The 13177-nt window shown below is 37.3% G+C and overlaps 1 protein-coding gene across 1 annotated transcript; it reads left to right on the top strand.

Annotated features, from left to right (window-relative positions):
* The first annotated feature begins 11577 nt into the window (after window positions 1–11577).
* LOC129747307 (matrix metalloproteinase-19-like) lies at window positions 11578–13177 on the top strand. Its single transcript, XM_055741455.1, has 2 exons — window positions 11578–12199; window positions 12258–13177. The coding sequence occupies exons 1-2, from the start codon at window positions 11600–11602 to the stop codon at window positions 12927–12929; spliced, it is 1272 nt and encodes a 423-aa protein (XP_055597430.1). The 5' UTR covers window positions 11578–11599; the 3' UTR covers window positions 12930–13177.

Raw genomic sequence — 13177 nt, 5'->3', positions numbered from 1 at the left:
TGTACCCAACTCTAGGGGATCAATTATACCCATAATCAACATTTTAGAAAACTTTTTCTGAAAAAAGTTGAGAGTTTTCCATTACTTTGAAAATATGGCATTATGAAGTTCATTTTAGGCTCGAACGATTGATACATTGGAACAAATATTTTTTTTATAATTTTCCCATGTGAGGAACATTTTAAAGTGATGAAAAAAGAACTTCAAGTTACATTTTGTGAAATTTTTCAAACAAAGTTCAATGACTCAAACAATTATTTTGTTAAAATTTTTTAAACTACAAGCATTGTTATTTTGCTCATTTTGGCACATTTTTCTAGAACATTTGATCTTTGTAAGACATTCCAGTTTCGAGATATAGCTAAGGAATCAAGTATCCCCAGGGATCAAGTATCCTCATTCTCCCCTACATTTTTTAATATACCAGCACCGGTTCTGCTCTGGGGTGGAAGCTTTGTGCCAAAGTGTTGACCACCTGAAATAGAGTTTTTATTAGTATCTTTCATGAAATATCTACCTATCCAATGAAAACTCACCCTTGACTTGATGTCTGCAGACCATGGTTGCTATAATATAGAGGAAAATAAGAATAATTGATTAATCTATTCAAAGTTCGTGAAATTAATTCCCACCTTTTTCAGCGTACGAAAACAAACAGACTCCAATTTGACAACTCGATTGCTGATTTTCCAGCAAACGTGATCAGTTGCTGGAAAGTCCAGCAATTTGAAATCCGATTGCAGGGTTTTCAGCAAAAATGACAAGAACACAACCGAATGCTGAAAAATCCAGCAATCAGAAAACCGATTGCTGGTTTCCAGCAAAACAATGGATTGCTGAACATTTCCAGCAATTTTTTTTGCTGGAAATCGAGGTAAAAATTTACTGTGTAAATTTTGTCATACCAGTAAGAAACATTTGTTTCGTAAAAACGAGTTTATCCTCGTACAGCAAAATGTAAATTTTCTCCGGAGACCAAAATGTTTTCGGGTTTGAATCCTTAGCGTCTGCTAATTTTTTTAAGGGTGCTGTAGAGTTGAAAAAAATATTTTTTAAAGTTGAAATCACGTTTAATTTTGAATATTTGCTTGCCGGTTTTAAGCAAAAATACGATGTGCGGTCGTAGACAAATCACTTTTTTTAATTTTTTCCAATATTTTGATAGGTTTTCCATTCCGTTATCTTACCTATGTACTGTAATCGAGAAATAACCAACCAATTATGACGTTTTTCACTCATTACTATTATTATTGGGGTTTCATGCGATTTAAAGTCATTTACAGCATTTTAAAGTTCAGCTAAAGCCGCCATTTTAGATTTCAAGAAGACGTCAGACGACGAAATTCGACTTATTCCACTGGTCATTCACAACCAATCCATTTTCATTTAAATAGTCTGTCCTCATTCACTGTACTAATAACACTAGTTTACAGCATTTTTGAACTTAGTAAACTGAAGGTCATTTTAAATGTGAAATCGGGCGCTGAATCCGAAGATGAAATTCAAAAAAATCTCAGTAGAACAGTTTTTGAGTTATGCTCCAAATATGATATTTCGGAAAAATAAAAAAAAAAAAGTGCATGTACTTAGATTGAAATATCTCGGACTGTATAACAGTAATTTGAAATCTCTTTTTTGCATATTAAAGGTGAACAAATTTGCTATCGATCATTCCAACATCATTATACTATGATCAGTAGATATATAGTGAGCGAAATAAGAATAACACCACTATGTGTTTTGCTTGTTAAAATATGGATGATTGAAAAACACCAAAATTTTCTTCTATGAATTGATTTGAATTGTTTAACGGATAAATCAAGCATAAGTTTACTTTTTTTGGACGTTGCAATTGGCGTTGAGGGCCAAAACTATGGAAAAAGGGTGCAAAATAAGAATAGCACCACTTGTGTTTTTCAACAGAAACAAGATTATTTCTAAAAATTTACTGTGTAAAAATGAATAATAATGCTTCTACGAATTATTTGAATAGACATCTGAATTTTAAGAAGTTTTCTAAAATTTCAAAGATTTTCAAAGGTTTTAAAAGGGGGTTTTAAGAGATGCTCCTCTAACGTTTAGGAATTTGATACTTGAGCTATAATACTTTATCAAACTGCTTTATTTCTTCCTTATCATTCATTAGTATGATGCAAATTGACGAAACATAGATTTGAGGCTGAATTTGAATAAAAACAGACTTCAAATTCAAAAATATTAATGTTTTTAAATAGTCAAACGCTATTTCTCTAGTTTCGAGTCATAGATGGCAGCGCTATTTTGCAATCAAACCGAATTGATGCCCATTTTCGAATATCTGGGATTATTTCAGGTGTGCTGGATGATTTTGGTCAATAAATAAGTACTTGGTACCGTGTGACCGCCTTGGAAATTCTAAGATCACAATATCAAAAAATAAGAATTTCATCAAGGACCGATAAAAGTGGATTTCTCGGACCGATAATCAGAATAATTTTGTACTTTCCGATGGAGCTTGATGAACACATAAAACACATCAAACGTATGCTTGTTGTGTTCAAATACGCGCGCGTGGAGACAAATGGAACCAACACCAATTTGTTGCACTTAGTTAAAGCTTTCATGTGGTTTATTAGTTTTAAAAATCCACTTGCACGTTTTTGCAATAAACGTTCGTGAAGTTGAGTAAAAATAAAACTTAAAGTTGCCGAATTCGGCCGAAGGCCGATAGGCCGAAAGATGTTAGGCCGAAGGTGGTTAGGCCGAATGGGTTAAAAGGCCGAAGGATGTTCGGCCGAATAGGACAATAGGCCGAATGGGACATCAGGTAGAAGGTTATTTGGCCGAATATTATAAGGCCGAATAGTCATTAGGCCGAATGGATGATAGGCCGAATGATCGCTAGGCCGAATGGTCGTAAGGCCGAATGAATGCCAGGCCGATAAGACATATTAACGCTTGTTTGCATTTTGGTGCGAATAGTAGTTTGGACGAATGGGCGATAGGCTGAATGTTCATAAGGCCGAATGGTCATTGGGCCGAATAGTCATCAGGCCGATTGGATGCAAGGCCGGATTCGACCATTCGGCTTTGCGACCATTCGGCCTATCGTCCATTCTGTCTCACAATCATTCAACCTGATGACCATTCGGCCTTACGAACATTTGACCTACTGTCCAATCGGCCTAACAGCAATTCTGCCTACAGACCATTCGACCTAACTGCCATTTGCCCCAACATGCAAACAAGTGTTGATACGTCTTATCGGCCTGGCATACATTCGTCCTAACGACCATTTTGCCTAATGACCATTCGGCCTAGTGATTATTCGGCCAAATGGCCATTCGGCCTTACGAGGATTCGGCCTTATGACCATTCAGCCTAATGACCATTCGGCCAAATGACCATTCGGCCTAACGAACATTCGGCCTGATGACCTTTCGGCCTAATGATCATTCGGCCTAGTAACCATTCGGCCGAACATCCTTTCGGCCTTGCGTCTTTTCGGCCTTGCGTCCTTTCGGCCTTGTGTCCTTTCGGCCTAACAGCCTTCGGCTGGTTTACCGTCGGCCGAATAACCCTAGTGGCCTAGTGACCTATTCGGCCAGATAACCCATTCGGCCTAACGTCCATCGGCCGAATGGCTTTCGGCCTCATGACTTTCGGCCGAATGACCCAGCCTCCACCGGGGGTTAGTATGAGGGTGAGCAAAATAGGGCCGTTGCCGTCGGGACCGACAAAATCACCAAATTTGCTCACTAGAAAGGGGCGAGAGCAAACATGCACTGAAAAAAATCTACCATTTAAGTCTAAGGCCGATGACGTAGTGAATACGATGCGATGCGATGCGGTGAATGCGATTCAATGCAGTGAACCACATGATGAAAATGTATGTGAATCGCTTAAACCTGACATACTCAACGCGGCGAAGGAGATGTCAATTTGTTCCGCCGCTCGAGTTCGCATAGGCTGCGCCCGTAAATTTTCGGCCAATTCGCATCGCATCGCTCTCACTATGTCATCGGCCTAAGTTTTTTTTTTTTTTTTTTTCCTTTTTTATAGGAATTTAACCCATTAAGGTCATTCTTCCTCGATTCGTACGGTGTTTAACCCATTTGGGTCATTCTTCTCATTCATATTTTGTGATATAGATCTGATCGGCCTAAGTTAAACAAACGATGATTATTAAAATTTTGTAATTTTGGTAAACAATTTGTTAATTAATTAAGCAATTGTGGCTCTTCTTTTGATTCGGTCAAATGTGCGGACGGAATTTTGTTCGCGGGGGTATCGGAAATGTGTCGAAGATTATATGCACACAAAATTATATGCACACAAGGCCGGAATTTAGCAAAATTTTGCTCAAATTTGACCAGCTAGAAATTTAGCAATCAATTTAGCAATACTTTTCTGCTAAAATTTTAGCAAACCGGGGAAAAATAAGCCGCCGTAATATTTCACTAAAATTTTAGCAAAAATCGGTAAAAAAGACCGTGCAGAATTTAAACCTGCAAAATTTATTACTTTTTCACTGAAACACAGGGAGGTTATCAGATTTCCAATAATATACACAAATTGTTTCACATTCACTAATTTAGTTTTATTTTTTTCTAAATGTACACATCACTTAACAACACTTTTGGTCACTTCCATTTTTTAAACTTTTCTACGGCGGATGGACCGGGTTGCTCCGGATGTGGAATTCTATCGTCGATTTCCGGATGGTCGTGAAAGTTCCGTTCTGTCAGGACTTGGCAACCGTCCCGTACATTTTGTGGCATTGAGGCTTTTCCTTCCTGGCATCGACAATATGGTGCTTCCAGATTTATTCTTACCTACATGCTTTCATTGTCGATCCGGTCACCATCTCGTCCACTTGAATTCTGAACTGTGATTGTTTTTCTTAGCGGCGGCATATACAGCTGCCGCCAAAAAAAGAAAGCGGCTAATAAAACTAGTTTTTACTAAAATCAAGCAAAATACGCTTTTTGCTATCGTGTTAGTAAAACGTAGTGAATTGCTAATCGGAAGTAATCGACTATTTTTGCTAAGTTGAGGCTCAGAAATTTTGTGTGTGGAGCCATTTTGGAAGTATTCTGTGCTGCACACAAAACTTTCGAGGCCGGAATTTAGCAAAATTTTGCTCAAATTTGACCAGCTAGAAACTTAGCAATCAATTTAGCAATATTTTTTAACTATATTTTTAGCAAACGAGAAAAAAGTTAGCCGACGCAATTTTTACTAAAATTTTTAGCAAAAACCGGAGAAAAAGATTGCCCGGATCTGAAATTTCAAAATTTATAGTTTTTTTTCTCTGGAGAATCTGTAAAAATGATTGCTTATGAAATAGAATACACAAATTTTCCTTTACTTTCAATTTATTTCACACATTTTTTTGATTTTCATTTCACACTTTTCGTACAACGGAAGTTTTGATCCTGAGAACGCATCTTCCGGCGAGCGAAATGCCAAGCCATCTTCATCAACGAATGCGCTGGAGTGTGCCGGCTAGCAGCTCGTTCAAATTTCAGTTGTGGTTCCCTTCATTTCCGGTCTGTTGCGGGTTTCTTGTTTCAGTTGTAACCTGGTAGAAAGAAAAACAAACAAACAATTTTGAATTTAAAAATTGATAAATCTGTACAATTCATAATCGGCCCTTACCTGTACGCATCCGGTGTAGATTTGGCTAGTATTTTGTTTTTAACTTAGTCACCACTCTAGAACGACTAGCATCGAACTTTCGGAAGCGCGCGCAATCGTGTCAGTTAGTTATTTTTCCTCCAACCGGCGCGACGGCTGCTGACTGTGCACAAAGCGGCTATAAAACCTTCATTTTACTAAAATCAAGCAAAATGCACTATTTCATTGCTAAAATCAAGTAAATTTGGCTTTCTGCTAACTCAACAGTAAAAAAATATTTTTGCTAACGGAAAGTAACAGCGAAATTTTGCTAAGTGGAGCCCCGAAAGTTTTGTGTGTGGGTCGAAAGAGGTGAATACTAAGGTCCTCGGAATCGGTGGCCTAGGGTTTGTTCTTTGCAGCCGAGTGGGTCGTCGGAATTAGCATAATTTTTGAACAGTGCAGAACTTGCAATTGACCAGCATCGAGTAGCAACAACGTAAGCGATGAAGGTAAGTGAAAAAACTGTTTATTTAGCGAAAATTTATTTTTTTAAATTTTTTTCTACCCTCCGTACAGCTTGCAAAAGTACGCAGCAGATAGAAGAAAAAACTTCACCGTCTGACCGGGTCCATTAGCAGCATCTTTAGCAGATAGGTTTGAACCGGGGCAATGACGCATACAATCCTCCTTCTCGCTGCGCTGCACCAGGGCAAACGGTTCCGACTCACTGAAGCCGAAGTCTTAGACCAGCGGCGGAAATCCTCCTGCTTGATCGTGGAACTCCGCAGCAGCTGGCATATTTCGCGCAAGTTCCGCTGAATTTCAGATGATTCCAGCTGCTACTGCACAGAAGTTCTTGCTGCATCCACAACCTGACCCGGTTGCTGGTCGCTCGAAACTGCGTGGCCCTGTATGGCATTTTCAACCAGCATGTCGACTTTGGCGTCACATAACGGAGAGCAGTTAATCCGTCGAATAACCTCCAACAATCGCTATGCATTAACATAATTAATTATTAATAAACTGATAATAACCGAAATGAAAGCGAAAAAACTATCGACTCCGAAAATTTATTCGATTAGTAAATTTAATTTAATATTTTCTGTTAAAGTTTTATCAGTGCAATGCACAATTTAAAAATAATATGCTTCCACCCGGTGCGCGAAAAAGTGTGTATACCAAAATCGGTCCGCTGAAATGAGCAAAATCGGGCCGCGTATACTCCCGTATTGGTGCGTTTGCTCTTAATGTGTTTATAATATTAAACAATACACTGGGAAAATATAGAATTTTGTGCAGATTTAAAAGTGAAAATTTGTCTTTAATAGGAAATATTTATCATAAGAATCAATTCCATAATAAAAATCTTGTATGTGATTTTTTTAATGGCGTTTTGAGGATAAAACAAATAATTCAAATTCTACATTTCATTTGTGATTTTCAGCTAAATAGTGTTTACAAACTTATTTTGTATTAAAAAAAATTAAATCTGGAAATTGAATTGACAAGCAATCTTAACACTTTAAGGACCGGAAAGAAATCTTTGACTAGGAACACCAAAAATCGGCATTCCGTATCTCAGAAACCCCTGAACTAAGTTTAACAAATGAAGCATATTTAAGTTACGGCAAACGTTGTGTTCAGCTTTGTCCAATAAAGTTTAGCACTTAAATTCAGTCAATTCGATTAATACTTCGAAGTGTAACACACTTTTGCCAAGTGAAAAAAAAAAAAGATATCTCGTTTGGTCCGCAATATGTTATTTTCATGATTTCTTGCATAGCTCAACAATTTATATAGATTGTAAAATTTTTATGAATTTTGAATCTGCATAATATAAATTCTGAACCTGAATTGAAGATTGCGCTCTGAATCTGTATCCGAATTCCATACGATTTCTGAAATGTACAGAAAATACTTTTTTTTCCAGGAATTTACTTCATCGTGGTATTCTTTCCTACACAAAAAATACGATTTTCGAAACTTATTCCATATTAGAATTTTATTAGCCAAGTTATAGAGCCGTCATTTATGAATCTATTATTAAAATACTGTAGTTCAGGTTTAACCTATATTCACTATTTGAATTATTTATTATTAATCTGTATTGTGAATCAGAATTAAAATATGGATTTTCAAAGATCTGAATCTTACTTTTCAATTTTGGAAGCTTTAAGTTTTTGAATTTTGTGTAAGAATTAAGTTCAAGAGTTTCGAATTTGTATATAAAACAAAATCTCCCTTTTTTTATATTCGGAAAACTAGAGATGTACCGAATATTCGGTCGGCCGAATATTCGGCGCCGAATACCGCCAAAAAACCGTTAAGCCGAATATTCGGCTCACCGAATAGTTGAGCCAAGTATTCGGCCGAATAGGCCGAATAGTTATGTTTTACAATTTATACAAAAACATACTTCTCAAATTTTTCAACTGATGTTCGATAATTTATAAAATATCCAACAGTAATGTTGAAAAACCTCCAAAATCATCAAAAACTTATGGTTCCAGTTTAACATTTTGGATGTATCCATATATTTTTTACTGTAGATAGCTTTATACTTTTTTATATTTATACAGGCTTGCCCATAAACCAAACAAAGAATTAGAGAAAAGTTCAAGTTAACCGGGAAGGTAACGTGTTTTTAAAAACTTTTCGGATTTTACTCGGATTTATTCAGATTTTTAACTAAATAAAAAAAATCAAATATTTCTTTGAAAGTTTATAGATTATTAATAAAAATAATTTAAAGAACGATTTGAACACTGCTGTTGTAATTCGATGACAACTGCAAATTTCAAGTAATTTTTTTTTCAATTGTATGTTTAGGAATGATGCGTAGTTTATGTTCAGATGTTCCCTTTTTTACAAGTTTTTCAAAAAATCTTTCTGACCCGGCCGTGTGGATATGTGTTGTAGAAAGTATGAATGCTTAAAGCTAAAGATCATCGTTCTTTTTGGCAACTATTTTGATGAAATCTAGCAAAAATAAGACATTAATCCAATTCGATATAAAAAAAAGTAATTTCAATTAGCTTAACATGTTTTGTCCCAGATTTCACTGGAATCCAATCTCTTTTTTTATAAACGTCCTAGAAGCGACAAGTCATCTGACGTCCTTTCAGCTAATGGTGACATTTTGAAAATCAAAGAGACCTCTACTTAAAAAAGATCTGATACATATGGTAGGATATATCGGCTTAGAAACATGAGGGACGTGTGAATTGCAGAAATAGAAGATTTCAATTAGAAATAGCAGTAGAAATAGGAAATACTTCTATTGAAAACTCAACAGAATATTCGACCGAATATTCGGTATTCGGCCGTTCGCCGAATACTACTATTCGGTACATCTCTACGGAAAACTATTATCAAAATATTGAAAAAGGCATATGATCTCGAGAAACATGATTCAGATTTGATATGAAATACAAAACCAATTTCGAACCAAGATTTCAAAGCAGCTTTTCATTTCTAATTTCTTATGATTTTTCGAATTGAAAATCAAGAATACTGAACTGGATACAGAATCCAAAATACAAAAAACTTTACGATAAAGACCCTTTTGGTTATAGGAATTATGGAATCAGAACCACCGAAATGGTTTTGATTTAATTGGGAATTTGTCATTCAGACCTGAATTTCGATGAAAAAAGTGAGAAAATTTTGAAAAACTGTAGGAGAATTTTAGACTTGGGAAGGGGTTTTGATGTTTTAGCATGAGTTTTTAGTCTGTTGATTGACCTTACTTTATTATCATAATTTGGTTCGTTCTAATTTTTTAAATTTTGAGTGTATGTAGAGTAAAATCTCTCGCTTGCTATTTTGGATCCTCAGGGAGGAGGGGGGGGGGGGATGGTTAACCCTCAACCCCTCCCCCGTCCCCGTTTCTACGGCCATGGCTTAAGTTATGGATCTATTGAACATTACATACTTATGAATCTGGAGTATAAAACTCGTGAAACTTGGCTACTCATCTCATGCCTTACAAAAAAAGCCAGAAAAATACACTTTTAATTATTTTAACAATCAATATGTGTTTCCCATTTTTCGGATGCATGAATTTATTTTTAAGTACACAGGCATAAATTATCATAAATTAGATTTTGAAAATGATGGATTATAGTATTAGAGACAGGAGTCAATAAATAATGATTTATCGTTTTTTTCTTGTCGACAGACATGTTCGGGCACAGGTATCTACATATAGGGGAGATGAGGGCATAATGGGCACCTTAAGGAAAATGCTTATTTAACCATAGAGAACAGCTGTAATATGTGAATTACATCATTGATTCGTGTTCCGACACTCAAATAGTCTATTGTCTAATTGGATGAAACTTGAAAAAGTTGGTAAAAACGTTTAAAGATGCATTTTAAAAAATTTTGCCGAAAGCTGAAAACCAGTCACTGTAGAGGCATAATGAGAAACCCCCCGAGGCAGTATGAGCACCATTAATGAAGGCATAATGAGCATTTTCTGCCGGGGAATCTAGCAGCGAATTCGACTGGATGAAGTCAATTGAGTAATAGAGCTACAGCTCAACTTGTATCGTCTGACGATTTGGCCTATTGGTTAGATGTCGGAGAGATAATCAGTAGGCTCGAGTTCGATTCTTGGTGGAGGTGATTTTTTTTTCTTCTTTTATCATTTATGATCATGATTGCACTAAACGGTGAGGCGTAGATTCATCAAACAAAGCAAAAACAAAATAATCTAGGTCTGTTTGTAGAATTCAAAGAATTAACACATGTTCTTACATTATGTTTCTGGTGTTTTGTTTGACGGATGATGCTTTGATGCTATTAGCCGTATAATGTAACAATAAAAAAAATCAATCATGAATGGTATGTGCAAAAAAAAATCCCCTCGAACAGGAATCGAACTCGAGTCTACTGATTACCTCTCCGACATCTTACCAATAGGCCAAATCGTCAGACGATACAAGTTAAGCTGTAGCTCTATTACTCAATTGACTTCATCGAGTCGAATTCGCTGCTAGATTCCCCGGCAGAAAATGCTCAATATGCCTTCATTGAAAGTGCTCTGTTCGCCTCTAGTGAACAAATTAAAGTAAAAACGCGTTTTACAATTGATTAAAGTGAAAAATCAAAAATTTTATGATGCTGAAAATTGAAAAACAATGTGTAGATCATGTTGCAGTGCGTACATTTCAGATAAAGATGATTTAAAGGTCATAAAAGCTTATTTGGTGGTGCTCAAAAATTATAATATTTTCGTCACTTGAGAACCTTGCTGGTTATTATTTAATATTTCTGTCAATATGAAATGGATATTTCTGTTTTGGTGAAAAATTAATACTATAGGTAGTACGAAACAAGTCCTCATGAAAATTTGTTTAAGAAAATACGTACTTATGTAGAAAAATGGACTTCTCATTATGCCTCGGGTGCTCGTTATGCCCTCATCTCCCCTAATGAGGATCACAGTTGAATGAAGATGCAAATAACACCTCGCATGTAAGGTGTTTAACCTTTTCCTTTCAAGATGTTTCTTACTCGCTAAACCTGTATGGGACGACGCGAAGGCCCAAAGCTACAAATCTTTCCTAGAGACCACCGAAGATTAATTTATGCAGGCTTAAAATCCGATTCCCATGTCAACACCTGTTGGCGTGGCTATTTAAATGTTATAAGTTAGGTGCTAAATATAACAAGATGAAAGAGACGAATGCTGTTTTTAATTTACGTTCGTTTTGTCGGTACTTTAGAGGAAAGTCGAGTATACTTTTAAAGAAATAGCAGTATCGATTTAGATGTTATGATTTAGGTTTTTCCTAAATATGCTCATGGCTTCAGATCGATAATGTTTCCACCGAATCTTGCTTAAATCAAGATACAAACTTGCGCGTCGATGATGATGATGAGTAATCGCGCAGGGTATTGTACACCTTTTCATCGCGATTTTAAAAGGCTAACAAGCTGCGTCCCCCAATATCAGTCAGTTTAGTTCCAGACTCGTGAAAGGTTGTAAAGAATGGCGCATGCCGTCTTAGCTCTTACAGTGCTTTTGTGCGTGATAATCGGTTTGGTTGAAGGAGCGGCCTTATTCGTGGGGCGGCCCTACTATGATGAAGCTTTCTATCCGAAAGATTTTGATGGCGTTGTCAGTAATCTAGAACTTGCAAAAGTAGTGCCATGGAACAAAACGACGCTGACCTACAGGGTTATGAACTATCCGTCACGGATGCCTTCGACTGCCATCAGGGAAACCGTTCGGCGTGCTTTTGACTCGTGGAGTAAAGTGACTAAACTGGATTTTGTGGAACAAACGCGTGGTCCAGCCAATGAGCTAGATCTTCAGCTGAGTTTTGAAGCCCAGAATCATTATCGGCGGGGAGTTCCTTGTATGTACAGTAGAGAGCAAACGGTGGCTCACGCTTTTCTTCCTGAAGACGGTGATATTCATTTCAATACAAAGTATTTCTTCGATGGAGAAACAACTTTGGATCAGTTTCTCAACACCGCTATCCACGAAATTGGTCATTCCCTGGGGCTTTTGCACACCGAATCTCATGATTCTATCATGTATGCATCACAGACGATATTTCAGGAGCCTCAGCCAGCCGATATTGTGGTAAGTAAATAAACCGTGAATCAAATTTTCCATGATTTAATCAATCTTATATAAACAGGCTATTCGAAAATTGTATGGAATACGTTCCGGCCCCGAAAAACAACCTCCGCCAGCAACTACGGAGCCTCCTACGGTTCAAACGGAAAGGCCAAGAACCAAAACCAACCTTTGTGCTCTCAAATCGTACGACACCATTCTTCTGGATCATCGAGGACACGTTTGCGTATTGGCCGGAGCTTTCTACTATAACCTCAACGAAACCAATCCTCCACCACGGAAGCTGAACGCCAAATGGCCGGGTCTTCCGAAAGGAGTCGACACGGCAATCACCTATCTCGACAAGAAAACCTACTTCTTCAAGGGTGATCAATACTGGAAGTACAGCAAAATTAAGCTGGAACCCAAATATCCCAAACCGATGGCCACCGGATTTCCTGGGGTTCCTATTTCGATGGATGCAATTCTACTGGCCACAACTGGCGGTGGATTTCACGCTTTCAAAGAGCACCAATACTGGTTCTACGAGCTGGGCAAGGAAAAACCGGTCAAGCAGAACTATCCAAAATCCATCACTGATCTGGCGGGATTCCCCTCTCGACTGGACGCTGCCCTCGTGACGGCTGCAGGGCGTAGGTTCATCTTTCGCGGCATGCAATATTTCGAGGTGGGCGGCAACGAGCGGATCATTGATGGGCCCAGAGATGTCCGAAGGGATTGGTTCAACTGCTAGCTGCTAGTAACATTCCATTTATCTCACTTATTAGTAATTCTCAGTCTGTCGTGCGTGAGTCATGGTAGCCTCTCAATCAAATGTGTTCCTAATTTACAATCGGTAGAATACTGAGCTCCGTTGAAAACAATTAGACGGCGCAACTAGTTCTAGCAAAGTCATTAATCAGTATCGTAGAAGTAAGGTATTTATTTAATAGTACTTAAGTCACCTTTATACAGAGAAATTAACACAAGACAATAAATGAA

The sequence above is a fragment of the Uranotaenia lowii genome, chromosome 2 (assembly GCF_029784155.1).
Source record: "Uranotaenia lowii strain MFRU-FL chromosome 2, ASM2978415v1, whole genome shotgun sequence".
Lineage (NCBI taxonomy): Eukaryota > Metazoa > Arthropoda > Insecta > Diptera > Culicidae > Uranotaenia > Uranotaenia lowii.
Note: the sequence above shows the minus strand (reverse complement) of the source record. Positions and strands in the feature narration are given on the sequence as shown.

Bases quoted from the DNA above. Each gene is read 5' to 3' on its own strand.
- LOC129747307 (XM_055741455.1), top strand. From the start codon at position 11,600: ATGGCGCATGCCGTCTTAGCTCTTACAGTGCTTTTGTGCGTGATAATC. The intron at 12,200-12,257 runs GTAAGTAAATAA...TTATATAAACAG, and splicing joins CTCAGCCAGCCGATATTGTG to GCTATTCGAAAATTGTATGG.